The sequence below is a fragment of the Lithobates pipiens genome, unplaced genomic scaffold (assembly GCF_037356315.1).
Source record: "Lithobates pipiens isolate NorthernLeopardFrog02 unplaced genomic scaffold, aLitPip1_a1.2 Scaffold_10, whole genome shotgun sequence".
NCBI lineage: Eukaryota > Metazoa > Chordata > Amphibia > Anura > Ranidae > Lithobates > Lithobates pipiens.
The window spans coordinates 92213809-92233349 of NW_027507686.1; the positions used below are offsets into that span (position 1 = coordinate 92213809).

Genomic DNA, 19541 nt, shown 5'->3' on the forward strand with positions numbered 1-19541 from the left:
ATGCCCTAGTGGCCAGGCAGCGGTACAATATGTCACCTGATCTTTGTACAAGGCTGGCCCTGTGGACCGATAGTAAACAATGGCTTTCATTCATAGCCATTCATTGTTTACTATTGTGATCTGTGTGAATGATCACAGTGGTAACATGGTATAGGGGCCAATCACAGAGGACCTGTACCACGTGATAGCTCTGGTCAATCACAGTTATCACAATAGTACACAATGGCACATAAATCAATGTCGTTTATAAAAATGATTGTTTATAACAGTGATCATATCATCATTGTAATAAGCAATTATAGTGGAAAAAATCCCAAGCACCTCCTCAGAACAGTACAATGTCACTGTACTGCTCTGGTTACAGTATGTGAAAAAAAAATTGTAAAAAAAAGAAAAACATTTAAAAGATTGAAAAAAAAATACTTCATTTTATTTCTACATACTGTCACCAGTCGGTGTCCCTGATCACATCACACTGGTCATATGATGATGCTATACTTCTCTGGTGACTGTATACAAACAATTGTGTAAAAAATAAATAGTTTTTGGCTTTTTTGTGGGTACTGAAGGACTGTGGAATATGTATGTCATGTATACAGCGAATAAGCCCCGGCTCAAGTTATGCAAAATTGGTTTTAGATATCCCGACCTGACAAAATGATTTGGCCAAAAAAGCAGCATTCCTTTAAAAATTACTATGATGGAAGGGTGGGTCCCAACTGCACTGACAGTAAAGTTAAGAGTGCATGTGATAACTTAGTGGAGATGACAGATGTTGTTTAACCCTTTCATGACTAAGCCTATTTTTGGAATTTGGTGTTTACAAGTTAAAATCCATATTTTTTGCTAGAAAATTACTTGGAACCCCCAAACATTATATATATTTTTTTAGCAGAGGCTCTAGAGAATAAAACGGCGATTGTTGCAATATTTTATGTCACACGGTATTTGCGCAGTGGTGTTTTAAACGCAACTTTTTGGGAAAAGGGACACTTTCATGAATAAAAAAAAAACAAAACAGTAAAATTAGCCCAATTTTTTTGCGAAATGTGAAAGATAATGTTACGCCGAGTAAATAGATACCAAACATGTCACACTTTATAATTGCGCGCACTTGTAGATTGACGACAAAGTACGGTACCTAAAAATCTCAATAGGCGACGCTTTAAAAAAATTTTACGGTTACCAGGTTAGCGTTACAGAGGAGGTCTACTGCTAGAATTATTGCTCTCGCTCTGACGATCGCGGCGATACCTCACATGTGTGATTTGAACACCGTTTACATACGCCGGCGCGACTTCCGTATGCGTTTTCTTTGCTTCGCGAGCTCGCGGGGACGGCGGGCGCTTTGAAAATTTTTTTTTTCTTTTTTTATTTATTTTATTTATTTTTAAATGACTAAATTGTTTAAAAAAAATAAATAAATTTGATCACTTTTATTGCTGTCACAAGGAATGTAAACATCCCTTGTGACAGTAATAGGTAGTGACAGGTACTCTTTATGGAGGGATCGGGGGTCTAAAAGACCCCCCACCCCTCCTTTACACTTCAATGTATTCAGATCGCCGAAAACGGCGATTCTGAATACCGGATATTTTTTTTAAACCGGCGCCATTGGCAGCCGAGTAAACGGGAAGTGACGTCATGACGTCGCTTCCGTGTTTACGATGAGGAGACTGGAACGAAGCCGATTACGGCTTCGTTCCAGTTCCTCCCCAGCAGCCAGAGCCGACGGATCTCTAATCGGTGCTCCCGATCGAGCGGGAGCACCGGTAACAGCGGCGAGAGGCGGCGGGAGGGGGGGACGTCCCCTCCCGCTCCTCCGGCATAACAGCCGAGCGGCTTTTAGCCGCATCGGTTGTTATGCCTGGATAGCCAATCGCCTGCTGTAAAAAACGGTACCGGGATGATGCCTGCAGGTGCGGGCATCATCCCGGTATAACCCCCGGAAGCCGAGTACGCAGATGTGCGTACGCTCGGCGGGAAAGGGTTAAAGAAACATCAGCAGTTTATTTGACTCATTATGACAACCAGGGCTGGACTTACCATTGGGCTTGACTGGGCTCAAGCCCATGGGCCCCGCCCAATAGGGGGCCCTGCCAAGATACATAGCAAAGTGTACTCGGCTCCGCTCTCAGTAACGCCCAGTCCCGCCCTATGATGGACATAACACAGGGACTGGGCGTGACTGTGTGCCGAGCCGAGTACACTGGGCTAATTTCAGCTCTGCACGGGACTGCGAGAGGACTCGAGAGCTGATGTAATGACATATTCGGTCGACCCATCACAGTTTGCTATGGAAGTGACGTTCCGTCTCTGCCATTTTGCTACATCCCACACTGGTTCACAGTAAGGATACACTAAGAAGGGGTAAGCGGACATGTTGTTACATCCACCGGAGTTTTGCATTTTAGATGTATTTATAACATTAAAGTTAGTATATAGTGAAATACAGTACTTACAACTCCGTCTGACTACTTAGATGTTGAATTTTAAAAGCAGCGAAATTCTGTCAGATTAGCAAACCTGTGAGATGAGCAGGGTTGCCGCTGCTTTTAAAATTCCAGATCTAAGTAGTCCGTTGCTTTTAAAATTCAAGATCTAAGTAGTCAGATGGAGTTCTAAGTCCTGTATTTCACTATATAAACTGACTTTACTGTTATAAATACGTGTAAAATGCAAAACTCCAGTGGGTGCAACAACATGTCCGCTTTACCCCTTTTTAGTGTATCCTTACTGTGGACGAGTGTGGGGTGTACCAAGATGGCGGCGATGGAAGGTCACTTCCGTAGCAAACTGCCGAATATGTCGTTACACCGCAGTGAGGACCCAAGAGCCGCCTAGAGGACCAGAGAGCCGCCGTGATACACAGGACACTGTATCTCGGCGGCACCATTTTAAACTTCAAGACTGCAATGACAAGGCTGCAAATAACACTGGGGCAAGGCTGCAAATGACAAGGCTACACTGACAAGGCTGCAAATGACACTGACAAGGCTGCAATGACACTGGACAAGGCTGCAGATGGATGGGAAAGGCTGCAGATGGACACTGATAAAACTGCATTGATGGGCATTTAAATTTGTTTTTCCCTTAAACTTCCCTCCTAAAAGTTTTTTTTCCTTAAAATTCCCTCCTAAAATTGGGGTGCGTATTATACGCCGGTGTGTGTTATATGCAGATAAATACGGTAATGTATAGAAGGTAGGGCCGAAAGTGACTCAAGCCCAGAGGCCCCCACCACCCTAAGTCCTGCCCTGATGACAACCATGCTATCTATTAAAGCTCAAATACCGATCACGCTTGATTATCTTTTTTCCGGGCCACAAATAAAGCCTCGTAGACACGGTACAATTGTTGGCCAACCGAGCGTCTTCTTTTTGTACTAAGGGAGTGTGCCAGGATATTGTCTTGCATACTAATGGTACACAATTGTCGTGCAACAAACATGAACGCAATGACATACTACGAGGAATTTCAGTTCTTGAGCACCACATTTTGGGCCCCTGCTGCTAATTTCGTGTTTGGTGAGCATTGATTCCGAGCATGCGTTTGTGTACTTTCGACTTTTGTGTGACAGATTTGTGTACTGTCCATATGAAAATCTACATCAAACTGAAAATTTACTAGCCTGCCATCCAACATCTGTTGGCCAAAAGTTGGACAACAATTGTCAAAAGGAGCGTACGAACAGTAAGGCCGCGTACACACGCGCGGACTGTTCGCCCAACTTTGTCCGTCCAACAGTTTCGGCAAACAGTCCGCTCAAAATTAGCATGGACGGACATGGCCACACACGACGAACGAACAGTTTGCTGAAACCGTGCGCGATGACGTGAACGGCACGTACGACGGGATGAAAAATACGACGTCCTATACACTGCATTATAACTTTCGGCGTGTAAATCCTTTCTGAGCATGCGCGGAACTTAGTTTGACGAACAAGCCTACACACGGGCGCGGACTGTTCGCTGAAACAAGGTTTCAGCGGACAGTTTTTCGGAAATTCCGTAAAACCTTGTTCGTCAAACTGTCCGCTGAAACTGTCCGCTGAAAGCCCACACACGAGCGGACTGTCCGCCCAAACACTGTTCAGCGGACAAAGTTGGGCGAACAGTCCGCGCGTGTGTACGCGGCCTAAGATTTTAGGACAACAGTCTGTCAACAGACAATCCCCTACCAACAAGCGTACCTTGTGTACAAGGCTTTAGATTTTCGGACAACCAAACATCCAATTTTTGGGGCATGCTACGCTCATGTCAAAAGTGAAGAGGTTACTAACAATACGGACATTTTCGTTTGACAGAATACAACATCAGAAGTGACATAATGTGTTGAATAGTTTTGTATGTATTCTTTCGTTTTTGAGCATATGTAGTCTTGCCCTTATGATTTTTTTAATACGAAAAGCATACTAATGAAACGAAAGTCGGATGTTGAATTCACATCCAACAAAAATGTTATACTCTCCGCATCCAGCTTTTGTCTGTCGAAAAAGTGAAATCGGCTGTCGAAAGCACCGTACTAACGATCCGAAAATCGGCAGCTTGTTGTATGAATTGTCCCATCCGATTTTAGTAGCATGTCTATAGGCCATTAGAGTGTTGAAACTGCAAATGGCGCAAAGCTCAGCATTTCTGATTTTTCACTGCTCACTGGATGCTAATCCTCTGCTCTCTCAGATAACATCCCTGCCTCAAGGAGGTGCAGCAGAGTCTGGGATACATAACAGGGGTAGCCAGTTAATACACCTAGCTTCCATTGGGAAGCCAACAGCCTGCTGGACAAATGTAAATAAACGCAGACATAAATCAGCTTACAGTGCTGTGCAGTCAGTAACATAAGTCTTATGACACTGGCAGTGACAGGGTTAAAGTATAGGCATCAGGCTAAAGCAGCCATACATGTATTGAAATTCAGCAAATTCAGCAGGGACCAGCTGAATTTCAATCCATGTATGAGCACTTTGTACATAAGTTGATATATCAATCAACTTCAGTACAACCACCTTGTCCGGTTTTTCCTGATCGATCAGTGCTGCCAGATATAGCCAGCAGCAGGGACCAGTGTACTCTGATGGTGGGGAGGTCTCCCCACTGTCAGAATACAATAACTCAGCAGGAAAGATTCATCTACATCAAGTGTGTGGATTGGGGACTCAGATCATTTTAACCACCTCAATACAGGGCACTTACACCCCCTTCCTGCCCAAACCATTTTTCAGCTTTCAGCGCTGTCACACTTTGAATGACAATTGCACGGTCATGCTGTAACCATGTGAAATTTGTATTATTTTCTTCACACAAATAGAGCTTTCTTTTGGAGGTATTTAATTTCTCCTGGGTTTTTTTTATTTTTTACTAAAAAAAATATATTTTTGAAAAAAACAAGTTTTTCTTAGTTTCTGTCAGAAAATTATGTAAATAAGTAATTTTTCTCCCTCACTGATGGGCGCTGATGAGGCAAGCACTGATGGGCGCTGATGAGGCAAGCACTGATGGGCGCTGATGAGGTGGCACTTATGGGCACTGATTAGGTGGCACTGATGACGAGGCACGAATATGCCACACTTATGGGTACTGATAGATGGCACTGATATGTGGCACCAATGAGCACTGATAGGCGGCACTGATATGTGGCACCAATGAGCACTGATAGGCGGCACTGATAGGTGTCACAAATTATTATAAGAGTTTGAAAGAAATTGGCCAGTAGGGATGAGCGAACGGTTCAGCCTGAGCATAACTTTCTTTGTTCGGTTGTTCGGCAAATAGCCAAACAAACGGGTAGTTAAACCGTTTTTTTTCCCCCGTACCGACCACAATGCATTGCGGCACTAAACAGTGCATTGCAAGCCCTGATTGGCTGAAGCAGTGAAAGCTTCAGCCAATCAGGGCACAGAGCACTGTCAGAGTCAAGATTGGACACTGTCATCATCACCGTCATCAGGAGGTGGTGGACTGGCTTACTAAACCTTCCTCATCCTACTCATCCTCTGTCACGAAAGTAGAGACAAGTGTGCAGTCCCCTGCAGTTGCCAGAGTGGATAAACCTGCTCCTTGTCCACATCTATTCCTGATATAGCCCCAACATCAGCCCTTGAGGAGTCAGCTGAATTATTTAACCAGAGCAGCAGCCACTTGCTTCTTGATGATGCCCAGCCATTATTGGATTCAGATGTTGGTTCTGAGGTTGAGGATGACAGGAACATGAGCCTAGAGAGAGGGAGGAACACGGGTAGACAAATTGAAATTCATGTTCCCAAAGCCCCAGCGTATAGCCTAGTTGTCTCCAGTGGTAATGATTGAGATGGAGAAGATGATCATGATGATGAGGATGAGGTCACTGATGCGATTTGGGTACCAGATAGAGCAGAGGAGGAAACTGAAGATGAGGCGGCACAACCCCTAGTAAGCCATCAAAAAAGAGTAGAAAGCAGCCACCCTATTCCATCACATTCTGCAGCTGTTATCTCCCGGCCCACTCCCCAAAGCTCAGCTGTCTGGACCCTTTTCAGCACATCTGCAGCAGATCACACTGTTGTTATCTGCAAACTGTGTGTCAGGCACATCAAACATGCAAAAACACAAACCAAAAAACACTCAAAAGCCACACAAAAGGGACACAAATCTGTTCCTTCTCCTCCTCCTCCTCATTACCCACTTCAGTCTGCCCCTACGTCATTACATTTCAGCAGCCTCCACTGACAGGGATGATGGTATAGCACAGGGTGTCCCAGATTCTAGCAGCACATCTGCCAGCAGTACACCACCAGCTGTAGACTGTAGCTGGCAAATTTCTCTGCCCCGTCTGCTGCAGCGGAAAAAAAATACAGTCCCTGCCACCCACATGCCCAGCGTCTGAATGCAAGCTTGTCAAAGCTGTTGGCTCTCCAACTTATACCTTTCAGCCTGGTGGATTCTGCCCCTGAATTCACACAATGGGCTGCACCACAATGGAAGGTTTCCAATCGCTACTACTTTTCATGTAAGGCCGTTCCATCTCTCTACTATCTCTACTATCATGTGGAAGGGAATGTTCTGGCATCGTTGGGCAAGGCAGTCAGCCGTAAAATCCACCTTACTGCTGATACGTAGTCCAGCTAGCATGGACAAGGACGATATATTTTATTCACAGCACACTGGGTAACACTGCTTGCAACTCGAAAGAATGAAGGACAGGGCTCGGTGCTGCAGCTTTTTATGCCCCCACATCTCCATACAGCTGGTGGTGATAATGCCAGACCTGTGAGCTCTACCCCTCCTCCTCCTTTGCCACCTCCTTGCCCTCCTCTGCAGAAATGTCCTATGAACATCAGATACCCCCTAAGCATTCAAAGTGTTATTCACAGAGCCAAGCTAAAAGGTGCCATACAGTGCTTCAACTGGTGTGGTTAGAGGAGAGGAATCACCCCGGAGCAGAGATTCTTGCTGCTCTGCAGGGACAGGCCCAGAGGTGGTTCACACCGCGCCAGCTGGAGCCAGGAATGGTGGTGTCCGATAATGGCTCAAACCTCCTGTCCGCCCATAGACAGGGAAAGTTGACACATGTGCCATGCCTGGCACGTCCTCAATTTGGTGGCGCAGTGTTTCCAGCATTTATCCAGGGTTGCAAGATGTACTAAAACAGGCCAGAAGATGCTTAATTGGCTGAAATTCAGCGAGAATTCCATCTGTCCGTAAACCACCCGATTTGTGACATGCCCACCAGGTGGAACTCAACTTTGGGAATGCTGCAGCGGCTATACATGCAGCAAAAGGCTGTCAACGAGTATCTGTACCAATACGGCTTTTTTTTCTCCGTGCCAATGGCTGATCATTATGCATGCATGCACTGTATTGTCACCATTTGAGGAGGTCACACAAGCAGGGTGAGCAGTGAAAGTGCATGCATCAGTGACACAATCCCTGTTGTGTTTCTGCTGCAGCAGACTCTGCGTGGCATTATGGGCAGGACGCTGGAGGCAGAGCAGCAGGAGGAAGTCCCACTTTATCCAGACACTATCATTCCTATATCACTCAACACACAGGAGGAGGATGAGGAGGAGGATTCTGGCACTTTCATAGGCTTTGAAGAAGAGGAAGACATGCATCAATCTGTAAGCAATGGCTTTCCAACCCCAGGACCCTTGAGAGTAGTATGTGGCTGGGAGGAGGAAGTTCCAGGTGCTGTCATCCTGACTAACCCAGAGGAGTCTGCTTCTCAAGCCTCTGCAAATTTGAGGGGCATGGGCAACCTCATGCTCAAAAGCCTGCGAAAGGACCCAAGAATACATGGCATAAAGGAAAAGCATAATTACAGGTTGGCAACCCTCATTGACCACCGTTATGAGGGGAAGGTCTCAGAACTCATCCTGTCCCCGCAGAGAGTGCAGAAGATAAAATCTCTTGAGAACACATTAAAAGGGATTTTATTGAAAGTTTTTCCTGACTCGGTTACAGTGTGGTGGAAAAACGTTGTTTGGAGTCTTCTGCTGGTCAAAAGAGGAGTGTTGCAGAAGGCGTTCGCCTAAGTGAGGCATTTCGGAATTTTTTTAGTCCTCACCGCCCAGGGCTGTCAGCTTCCACATCCCATCGGCAGCGTCTGCATCACATGGTGGACAATTAGTTTGGGTCCAAAACAGAGATGGAGAGCTTTCCAGCTGATGATCCACTGACTTACTGGGTGATGAGAATAGACCTCTGCCCAGAACTTGCCAAGTATGCTACTGAGTTGTTGGGCTGCCCTGCAGCCAGCGTGCTTTTAGAACAGGCATTCAGTGCTGCAGGAGGTTTCGTTACTGATCACAGAACGTGTCTGTCCACAGACTCCGTGGACCGCTTGACTTTTATAAAAATGAATCAGTCCTGGATTACCAATTATGAAGCCCCTGATGCTGATATAACTGATTAAGTCTTTTTGGGATGTGGAATCTCTGCAAGACTTTGAGGCTGCCTAGCGTTGAGGGTGTTCAATCATTTCATCTGGAAGAATGTTTTGGTATAGGTTTCATGGGCAAAATTAACTACCAAAGACCACATTTTTAGTACCTGTTTGAAAGGTGGATATCATTTAAATTTTTTACAGCAGGGCCAATTTTTGCCTTCATCCAGATTGCCTCTATAGGGTTACAGTGAGAAGGCGCCACCGACACCCAAAGACCAATTTTTACACACCCGTTACTTCTGTCCAAAGTCACACCAGAATGTATGCCATAAATCTCTAATCTTTTTCCCAGTGAACTACATTGTGGCCTCATCATACACACTGGCTCCCCACCAGTTGCTGAGCAAAATAAAGGCAGCTTGCAGGGAAAATTTCATTTTTTGGGCTTTATAAATGCAATTATTTCTGCAGCAGATTATAGACATAGTACAGATCTCTCACTTTACAGGTAGACTTGGAGGTCCACGCAACTATGTCGGACCACACCAATACCATCTCCAGGAAAGCCCCTTGAAGTGTCAAAAAAAATCACACTTTACATCAAAAATCAGTTCCCTGGTGGATCTGACCCCAAGTCATTCCCCCCCACATGTAGAACCAACACATCCGGTGGCCTATCTAGCCGAGCGTACCGTTGTACTTCCGGCACTACTCTGCTCCATCCCATTCCTGGGATGCCTCCCTCCACAAGATCCTCAGTTGCCTGCCTTCTGGCCTAACATCTGTTCTCCTGGCACCCTCAAAGACATAAGAATGCCCAAGATCCAGACGAGGCGTATTTGACCTCCATCTGAAATGACATAACAAGGATACATATTAGAATTACAAACACATCACACAATCCCCCCCACCCCCCCAAATTAAACATTTTCCCTTTGTTTTTTTGTTTTTTTATTCATCAGTTAACAATTGAGTGCACACATAAGACCGGAGCCTCCTGGCTTCCCACCTCCCAATCCTTTTTACAGCCACCTTATCCAACCCACACCTGGCAACCTCTGTAGCCGCCCGATGCGGAAGGAGTGTGATGCAAATTGTGTACAATCCAGCCCACCATCCTAAGGTATTTGTGGAAAACTGCAATGAATTGAAACCTAGACAAAAAGGTTCCATCCCCATGCAACAAAAACGGCCCACTCCCAACAGGACGAACCTTAAAAAAAATTCCTCCACCATCCTAATCAGGAAAACCCTGAATCAGGCAACGGAAACAGCTGCACATTCAACCCTCTTCCTCTCTGGCCCGTTTTAGACCTGCACAACCTTAAGACCACCCTATCCTCCCTGATGTCCCCATCCTGTACCAACAGACCCCCTTCTACTCGCTTCGCTGGGCTCACCCATTTGAAATGCTTCAAAAAACGCAATAAAAAAACGCTGCCCTAAACAAGAGTACCTCATAACCCAAGGAACACACACCAGCTAATTTGTCACAAATTACCTGCAGGATTGAAAACGAGACCGACCTCCTAGCATCTTTTTGAGAACGACCCTTTCGATACCCTTTTATCACTTGTCTCACTCAGAAATCTTTAGTGAAATCCATCAGGCCTTGAAGCTTGAATAAAAAGGCCAAATTTGCCAGCTTCCACTCAATGGCAGACGCTGACCCCCTTCTTCCCTCCTTCCATATGCCTGGAAACAAAATACACCATCAGTAACCTCATCTTAGACCCGCCCAGCTCGGCTCTCAGCAGCCGCGTAAAAGCTAACCACTCTTTCCATATCTTGGTGTAGGCCGCCCAAGTCGACCCACTTACCGATCCATCCTGCAGTGACTCCAAGGCAATCTCCCAAAGCCACCCCGGTCAAGGAATCCCTTCCTTCTCCACAGCTGGCGTCAGCTCCCTGAACCTGTCTCACTTAAACTGAGATAATGAATCAGCCAGAGTGTTGTCAATGCCCGGGATATGAACAGCGTATAGAAAACATTTAACTGTAAGCAACGCAACACTAGGGGGCACAGCAATCGTATCACCGACTGAGATGATGCAGAGATCCGATTGATGACTTGCACCACCCCCATATTGTCACAGTTCAACCTAATCTTTAAGTTCTGACATGCCGTACCCCACTCCATAGCCAGGACCACCGGAAACAACTCAAACAGTACCAAGTTACGAGTAAATCCTGCCTCCACCCAACACTCAGGCCAGGCCTCCGCGCTCCATTGCCCTTGAAAGTCCCAAAACCTGTCCATCCAGCCGCGTCCGTAACCAACTCCAAATCAAAATTACTTACTGGCCCCTCCATCCAAACCAAGCAACCATTTTATGTCTCCAGGAACATGTTTCAAACTTTCAAATCCTCCTTATGTTCCTTGGTAAGTGTAATGAAATGGGTCAGGGCCGGCAAAAAACCCTACCCATCAGATTAATGCGACACGCAAAATTCAACTTACACAACAAAGACTGCAACCTCTGGATCTGCACCTTCCTCTTCTCCATCATCTCCCTTATTTCCACCTTGAGCCCTTCCACCTTGTCCCCTGGCAACCTACACTCCATAGCTCTGTTATCAAGCTCAATGCCCAAAAAACTAAGTTTGGTCATCGGGCTTTCAGTTTTTTCCACCACTAACGGAATGCCAACTTACCCGCAATATGCTGCAATGCAGACAAGAGAATCATACACACACTGGAGGAATGAGGACCCACACACAAGAAATCATCCAGGTAATGTATCACTGAATCCAATCCAGACACATCCCATATCACCCATTCCAGGAATGAGCTAAACAATTCAAATATGGCACAGGAAATGGAGCAACCCATGGGCAAACATTGATCCACATAAAATTCCTCTTGCCAACAGCACCCCAACAGCCAAAAACTATCCGGGTGTACTGGTAGCAAGCAAAATGCTTACTCAATGTCTGACTTTGCCATGAGTGCCCCTTGACCATAGTGCCTAACCCACCCAACAGCCATTTCAAAGGATGTATACGTCCACGTGCAGAGCCCACCAGGAAGTTGGCACGGCGCTGCGCTAATCACAGGCAGTGAGCAATTTTCCTGATGTGCGGCTACAGGGATCGGGAAATGCGATTAGCGCAGCGCCGTGCCAACTTCCTGTCGGGCTCTGCACGTGGAGTGTGCGAACATGCTTGAGCCAATCCTTACCTAACAACCTGCACAATGCGTCATTCACATCAACAGAAGATATATCAGAAGACTTACTGGGCTGACTGGCCTGCTCCCCACAGCCGCTGCTCCGGTGTCTCCCGACGGCACGATCAACTGATGATCCACCTTTTCAGAGCCTGATATCTCCCCCTCTGTCCGCACTTCCATGGCTGGAAGCATCGGCGTCAGTAGCCCCCCAGGCGAAACAGGCCTGAAGGCCATGGATTCTGGCCGTGTTGCAGCTTGCCCCTTCTCCGTGTATCTTCCTTCTGTCTCACCCGCTGTGCAGTCCTGCACGCATGGTGCCTCTATTAGGCCTGGCCTGTCTGTCTCTGTCTTGCCTCGTGTCCCTCCGGCCTCCCTGAGCTGCCGAACTGCCAGCATCTGGTAGCTGCTCCCCCGTCAGCCACATGTAAAGATGGGAGAATCACTCTCTCTGATTGCAAGCCTAGTAGGTCGAGGAGCAGGCGCAATTATGGGCCATAGCCCTGGCCCGAACTCCGCCATTGGCAAGAATTCTGCCTGGTCCCTCCGGTGGCTGAAGCTGATGACCATTTTGATGGAGGGGCAGACGGGTCCATTAAAGGGCTCCTAGGGTGGAGCCGAGCTCTGCTGGAGGGGCCAGGAGAGAAGCAATCCGGAGGCCGGGACCTCGGAGCGCGTGGTGTCTCCTCACCTCCGGCGGCTGACCCCCACCGATTCGTCCTGGATAAGGGTAGCCACCTGTGCATGTAACCATTCTGGCCCCCTCGTCGCCGCCACTGCCTGCAAGTGCGATTGGATCCAATCCACATTATAGCCATTCTATGGGCAGCGTGTAAAACTAAACTTCTCCTTCTCTTTCTCTCTCCCCCACTGCTCCCGGAAGTCCCCGCCTCCTTCTTTTATATCACTCCTCCCTCCCAGTTCTTTTCCACCTGCCTCCTCCCATTTTATTTCCTTCTCCTTATAACCCTTTTGTTGTCTCTCCCCTCCCCCTTGTCATGCCCGGCCCTTCATTACTTTGTTTTTCTTTGTCACTCCATTCTAGGCCTCACTATTTGACAGGATGAGCAAAGTGTATTTAAAGATATCCTGGCAAACAAAAGTGATGTACAGTATGCCGGCAATATCCTGGCAAGCAAGATGGATACTATGACTGCTCAGCCGAGTGTAAGTGTTTCTACAGGTGTAGGCTCCAGTAAGGCAACATTGTCTGCATGCAGTGTCTTTAAGGTTGGCAAGTGCCCGTTCACCAATCCTGCGACCAAAGCCCAAAGGGAGATGCCCTGGCAAGCAGGTTCTTCAGGTGACCCGGCTGGATACCTCACAAACCGGAATGAATCACGCTTTCAGGGATGCCTGGAGATGCACCCGGGGTCCTCCCTCTGGTGGGATGTCAATCACCTTGAAGCTGTGGCAAGAACAGTCACACTGACTCAGGATGGCAGCACCTCTGCCCCTGTGTCCGGTCTCTTTCATCGCCTTGCGGTGTCTCTTCTCTCCCAGGTAGTCTCTTGGTGTTCCAGTCCTACTCTTGCCAGGGAGCATGCTGGAATAGGTAACACACTGTCTGATGCGAGAAGAGGAAGGGGGGGACTCCTCCACAGTTGCTGACAGGCTCGCTCTCACTGACTGTGAGCCTGTCTGTATAAATCCTGGCAATGGCTGGTGGGGGGCAACAGCTGGCAGGGCCACAGTTGGCAAAGCGACACCCGCTACATATAATTAAAAGCAAGTAGTGCAAGTAACAAATTAAACTATTCCCTATGCCTTTAAAGAAGCTACACAAAGGGCCAGTGTGTAAACATCACCTTAAAAATAATGCATAAACCTGGGTACACACTGTCCAAAAATTGTCCGGTTCAGTAGAAACCATCCGACTTTCAGTGTATGTCTACAGCAGTTTGTCTGACAGAAAGGACATGCTGGAAAACCAGAATCCGATCTGCACTTGCAGTCATTGGCTTTGAGCACTGATCAGTTTATTCTGGTGGTGGGGAGTGTGACAGACTGTCATGTATCAGATAAGACCAGAACTGTGTGGACTGCAACAGAGGAAACCCAAACGTGTATAAGTAAAATATGATTTATTAAAGAAAGTGAATAATATGAATACAACCACACAGTGCAATAAACCAACCAACAAAGACCCCCAAACAACAACAGACAGATATGTACAATAAATGGGAAATGCAAGTACCGTAAACGATAGGCAGGCCAGGGTCATACACAGAGGATCAGCAAATAAACAAGGGCAGTCCAGAATCAGTCACAAGCCAGGCCAAGGTCATACACGGGGAGATCAGCAAATGGGGTAAGGAACACAGGACAGGGAGAGGATGGATGGATCAGACTTCAGGACAGGAATAATGGTAACAGGTGGGACAGAGTTGGGACCAGGACAGGGAAACAGGATCAGAACCACGGGTCACAGGTTCAGGGTACAGGAACAGGTTCAGGGTCGCAAGCAGCAGGTCAGGGCACAAGGAACAATACCGAGGCAAACATATGACTGCTTGCCAGCTATTTATAGGCCTGTGATTGGCCTCAAGTGACACCTGATTGCAGGAGGTGCTGCCTGCTCCATACTGCCAGGATCCATCCGCTGGTGGACGCCAGTACTGCGGCCCAAAGATGATATAGCATCAGCAGGGAAAAGCTCTCCTGACAGCTCAAAACTGACAGGAGACACCTGCTGGTGGACCTCAGTACTGCACGCCAAAAGACAGATATTATCAGCGGATGGAACATTTCCTGACACAGACCCAACCAGGACATGGGCTTTTGGAAAGGAGGAGGGGAAAGCCTCCTACCCACTGATTATGGACAACCACTTAAGAGATGCTGTGAACATGGTTTGGATTACTTCTCTGAATAAGGACAATAAAGCTTGCCATCTGGAGTGGATGGAAAGAGGTCATATTAATCTTGTACAGGTTAATGGTCAGAGGGAATATGGTGGCCCACCTGCAGACTGGGTTGGAGAGGCTCTTTCAAATGGGACAGAAATATTTATCAACAATATCCCTTAAGAAATCTATTAGAATACAATAATGCCATGTTGGAAAAGGACCTGGGGGGTCTCAGTAGATGATAGGCTCAGCAATGGCATGCAATGTCAAGCTGCTGCTAACAAAGCAAACAGAATATTGACATGCATTAAAAAGGGGATCAACTCCAGAGATAAAACGATAATTCTCCCGCTCTACAAGACTCTGGTCCAGCTGAACCTAGAGTATGCTGTCCAGTTCTGGGCACCAGTCCTCAGGAAGGATGTACTGGAGATGGAGCGAGTATAAAGAAGGGCAACTAAGCTAATAAAGGGTCTGGAGGATATTAGTTATGAGGAAAGGTTGCAAGCACTGAACTTATTATCTTTAGAGAAGAGATTCTTGATAGGGGATATGATTTCAATTTATAAATACCGTACTGGTGACCCCACAATAGGGATAAAACTTTTTTTCCGAAGAGAGTTTATTTATTTTTTTAAATACTTTATTTCTCTGCAGGAATACATGACAAAGATCACTAAAAATAATTACATAGAACAACTTATCAAATCAATTTTCAAAACAAAAACTTATTATTTTAACCAATGATACACAGTGCATTCCTGCCAAATTTTTTCTTTTTTTTTCTTTATAAGCAACTAACAATATTACAATAACGATTCCCCTCAACAGCCCTCTGCTCCAAGGCCCTAGATCCCGTGAGGGACTTATAGAACTGAGGAGAGAGAGAGAGAGAGAGAGAGAGGGAAAAAAAAAACCCAGGGAATCCCAAATCAAATAAATAGATATAATATAGATATCTTCCCACTTATCTAAACTCGCTATACCAAAATCCTCAGAGGTGCTGTTAGTAACGCATATATCTTGAAGATAATATGGGACAGAGGTTCACTCTCCCCACAGTACTTCTCAAACTTAGTGAGAGGTCGACCATACCCTTCGGCGGGTTCCAATGTTTCAAGAAAGTGTTTAACTTGTAACGCCTGCCAGAAGGGTATTTCATATTGTCCTCCTAGTCGCGTTAACATTTCTATTGATGGCCACTTACCAAACCTCAGAAAGTGTGAGGCCTGAAAACATCCTTTCTTTTTTAATTTCCCAAATATTCCTGATTCCAAACTGGGAGGGAAATTTGGATTCCCCAGAATAGGAAACAGGGGAGATTCTGGTGATGAAAATTTGGGGATCCGAATAAACTTAGCACCCATACGAAGGGTAGGTCCTATTAAAGGATGTACTTTTCTTGGATTGTTCTGTTACCAAGCAAGGGAAGCTTATACGATGAACATATGCCTCTTTGGCACCGGGATCCATCACAACAGCACAGTGGGAGAGATTGCAGCACCAACATCACTTGTGTTGGTACAGTGATCTGTCTGTTTTTTTTGCTTAACCTGCTGGTGAATACAGTCTTGCTTGACATGTTGGGTATGATCGCTTCCTCAGGAGTAGGGTGATAGAAAAGTATATTGCTGTTGCAGATCAGTTGGTGGAACAAAGAATTCAGATCTCGGTATGTAGTGTGAAGAAAATTCTAAGAGGCCTCAGCAAGGGGGCAGAAAAGGGAGACCATAGGAGGTGGTAAAGTAAAATCAGCATGGCTACTTTCACACTGGGGTGTTGCGGGCGCTGTCGGTAAAGCAGCGCTATATTTAGAGGCGCTTTACTGTCGTTTTAGCGGTGCTATGCGGCCACTAGCAGTACAGTTTTAACCCCTGCTAGCAGCCGAAAAAGGGTTAAAACCACCCGCAGCGGCACTTTGCAGGCGAGTTTGCAGCGCTGCCCCGTTGTTTTCTATGGGAAGGAGTGCTTTAGGAGTGGAAAATACACTGCTCCTACAGCGCTCCAAAGATGCGGATTGCAAGCGCACCACTCCAGTGTGAAAGCCCTCGGGCTTTCACACTGAAGAGACACTGAAGAGACAACAGCGGCTGTTTCAGGGCTGTTTCAGCGTGCTTTGCAGGTGCTATTTTTAGCGCTGTAGCGCCTGCAAAGAGCCCCAGTGTGAAAGGGGCCTTAAGCATAACTGTATCATCACTTAAACAGGTGGATGAAATATATAGATGTAGTTGTCAGCGGTATATCACAAGAAAAAATTCAGGGCCCCAATCATCCAAAAGACAGGTAGGTCAACTTCCTATCTGCAACAGTGCAAAGCATCTTACAAACCAGCCAGATTGTGATCTACCTGTGTTTTGGGTTTTGTCAGATTTGGATGCTGCTGCTGTACATAAACCAAGCAGATTGTAAAAAAATAAATAAAATTTAACTCCACAAACAAAAATAGTACCTATGTAACAACCAAAGATACATTGCCAATGTATGCAGTTGCTGTGATTGTCCATGAATATTATACAGATTTAAGATACCCCCCAACCATGTTATTTAAAGGATTTGTGTATTTTTTTATATTTCCCTGGAAGCTGCATATAAAGATCTTCACCACACTTCATGGTATTTTTAATATGTCATGTATCAATTTCACTGTGCTTTTTTTTACGCTCAGTCTGAGCTAGTGACAAGGAACACCTCATCGAGAAGCACATAATGGTTCATGACATTTACATTCTATTGAAATGCTCTGTTTTTAGTTTATTTTTCTCATGTTCCATAATACTGTATCTGACAATAATATTCTGTATCCATACAGGTTACAAAAGTAAATTATGTTCAAGAACCATGTGTGAGGATAATAACACTAGAGTTACTGAAGTTGTTCTTCATGGATTTCAAAACCTCAACAACTATAATATAGTATTCTTCTGTGTTCTACTTCTAATATTTATAGTTATCTTGGTTGGAAATATTTTAATCATTACATTGATATCGATTATCCCCCTCAGACATCCCATGTACTTTTTTCTTAAACATCTTTCCATAGTTGACATCTTATTCACTTCAAATATTGTGCCAGCATTGCTACATGGCATATTGTGGGGCCAAAGCCACTTATCTATAACTAGATGTATTTTCCAGTACTATGTACACAGCTTCCTGGCATTTATACAGTCTTTCCTACTGACAGTTATGGCATACGATCGCTACGTTGCCATCTGTGACCCCTTACATTATTCTACTCTCATAACTACTAAAACCTGTTATTACCTTGTCTGCTCTTCCTGGGTCCTCTCCTACATTCTTATTTCAAGTGAAATAATCTTTATATATCAATTGCAGTTTTGTAAAACAAATGATATTGATCATTTCTTTTGTGACATTGCTCCGATTCTTCAGATTTCATCCTCAGATACTTTCATCATTATCTGGATTGATTTTGTGATATGTTTTCTTACCATATTTTTCCCCTTTTTGTTGGTCATTGGGTCATATACATGTATCTTTATTAACATCCTAAAAATGTCTTCTGTAGTAAGAAAAAAAGCCTTCTCAACTTGCAGCTCACACTTGCTCATTGTTTGTTTGTATTATGGCACTTTGACTGCTATATATGCTGTGCCATCAGGGGACAATTCCCACAATGAAAACAAGTTCAAATCTCTGATATACACAGTGTTAACACCATTTATTAACCCAATAATATACAGTCTACGGAACCAGGAAATAATAGGAGGCTTGGGAAAGCTTTTTCGTCAACATATTTGGGCAAGAAATTAATTATAAAGATCATTTAAACTCTAAAAATACTGTATATATATATATATATATATATATATATATATATATATATATATATATATATATATATATATATATATATACACATATATACAATAATGATGTACAAGAACATGTAGGCAAAAACATAGCCTAAAAAGAAAGTAAACTTTTTCAATACCTTTACATTAAATCTTTATTCTGTATATATATATATATATATATATATATATATATATATATATATATATACATATACAGTATATATATATATATATATTATTCACGATTTATATAGCATCAAAAGTTTACACAGCGCTTTACAATGTATAGGGGGGACAACACAATTACAGTACAATACAAAAGGTACAGGAGGGCCCTGCTCGTAGAGCTTACATTCTAAAGGGAGGGGGTGGTGGTACAAAAGGTAATAGCTGCAGAGTAGAGCATAGGGTATAATGTCAATGTAATGCAGCATGAATGTCAATCAGTCCGCAGCATCCTGAGCCTTAGCAATGGGTCAGTGACTCAGATATTACTTGACATTAGCATTCACTTGAGCTGCGGAAGGGTGTCATCAATGATGCTGTTGCTTAAATCAGTATTAAACCCAAAAGTAAACATTTATTATATTGCAATTATATCTTAGGTGTAAATATGTGAATGAATGAGCTTCTCTCATAATGAATCTACCAAATGGATGGATCATACAAAATGGGTAAAAAACTTAAAGTACCAAATAAAAAACAAGGGATGAAAATTGTAGAAAATTATTATTAGTGAATTACAATACTAATGATATGTACCAAGAGTATTAAAAGGTTTGTGTAGGATAGCCCAGAGTGCTAAACATAACTAAAACTAGGAGCCGCAGCTAGAAGACC

The 19541-nt window shown here is 44.7% G+C and overlaps 1 protein-coding gene across 1 annotated transcript; it reads left to right on the plus strand.

Moving 5' to 3' along the window:
• The first annotated feature begins 17721 nt into the window (after window positions 1-17721).
• On the plus strand, window positions 17722-18657 carry LOC143942030 (olfactory receptor 10A7-like). Its single transcript, XM_077463356.1, has one exon. The coding sequence runs from the start codon at window positions 17722-17724 to the stop codon at window positions 18655-18657; it is 936 nt and encodes a 311-aa protein (XP_077319482.1).
• The last annotated feature ends 884 nt before the right edge of the window (window positions 18658-19541 follow it).

What these genes read in the sequence shown, in the direction of transcription:
- LOC143942030 (XM_077463356.1), top strand. Translation starts at nt 17,722, where the DNA reads ATGTGTGAGGATAATAACACTAGAGTTACTGAAGTTGTTCTTCATGGA.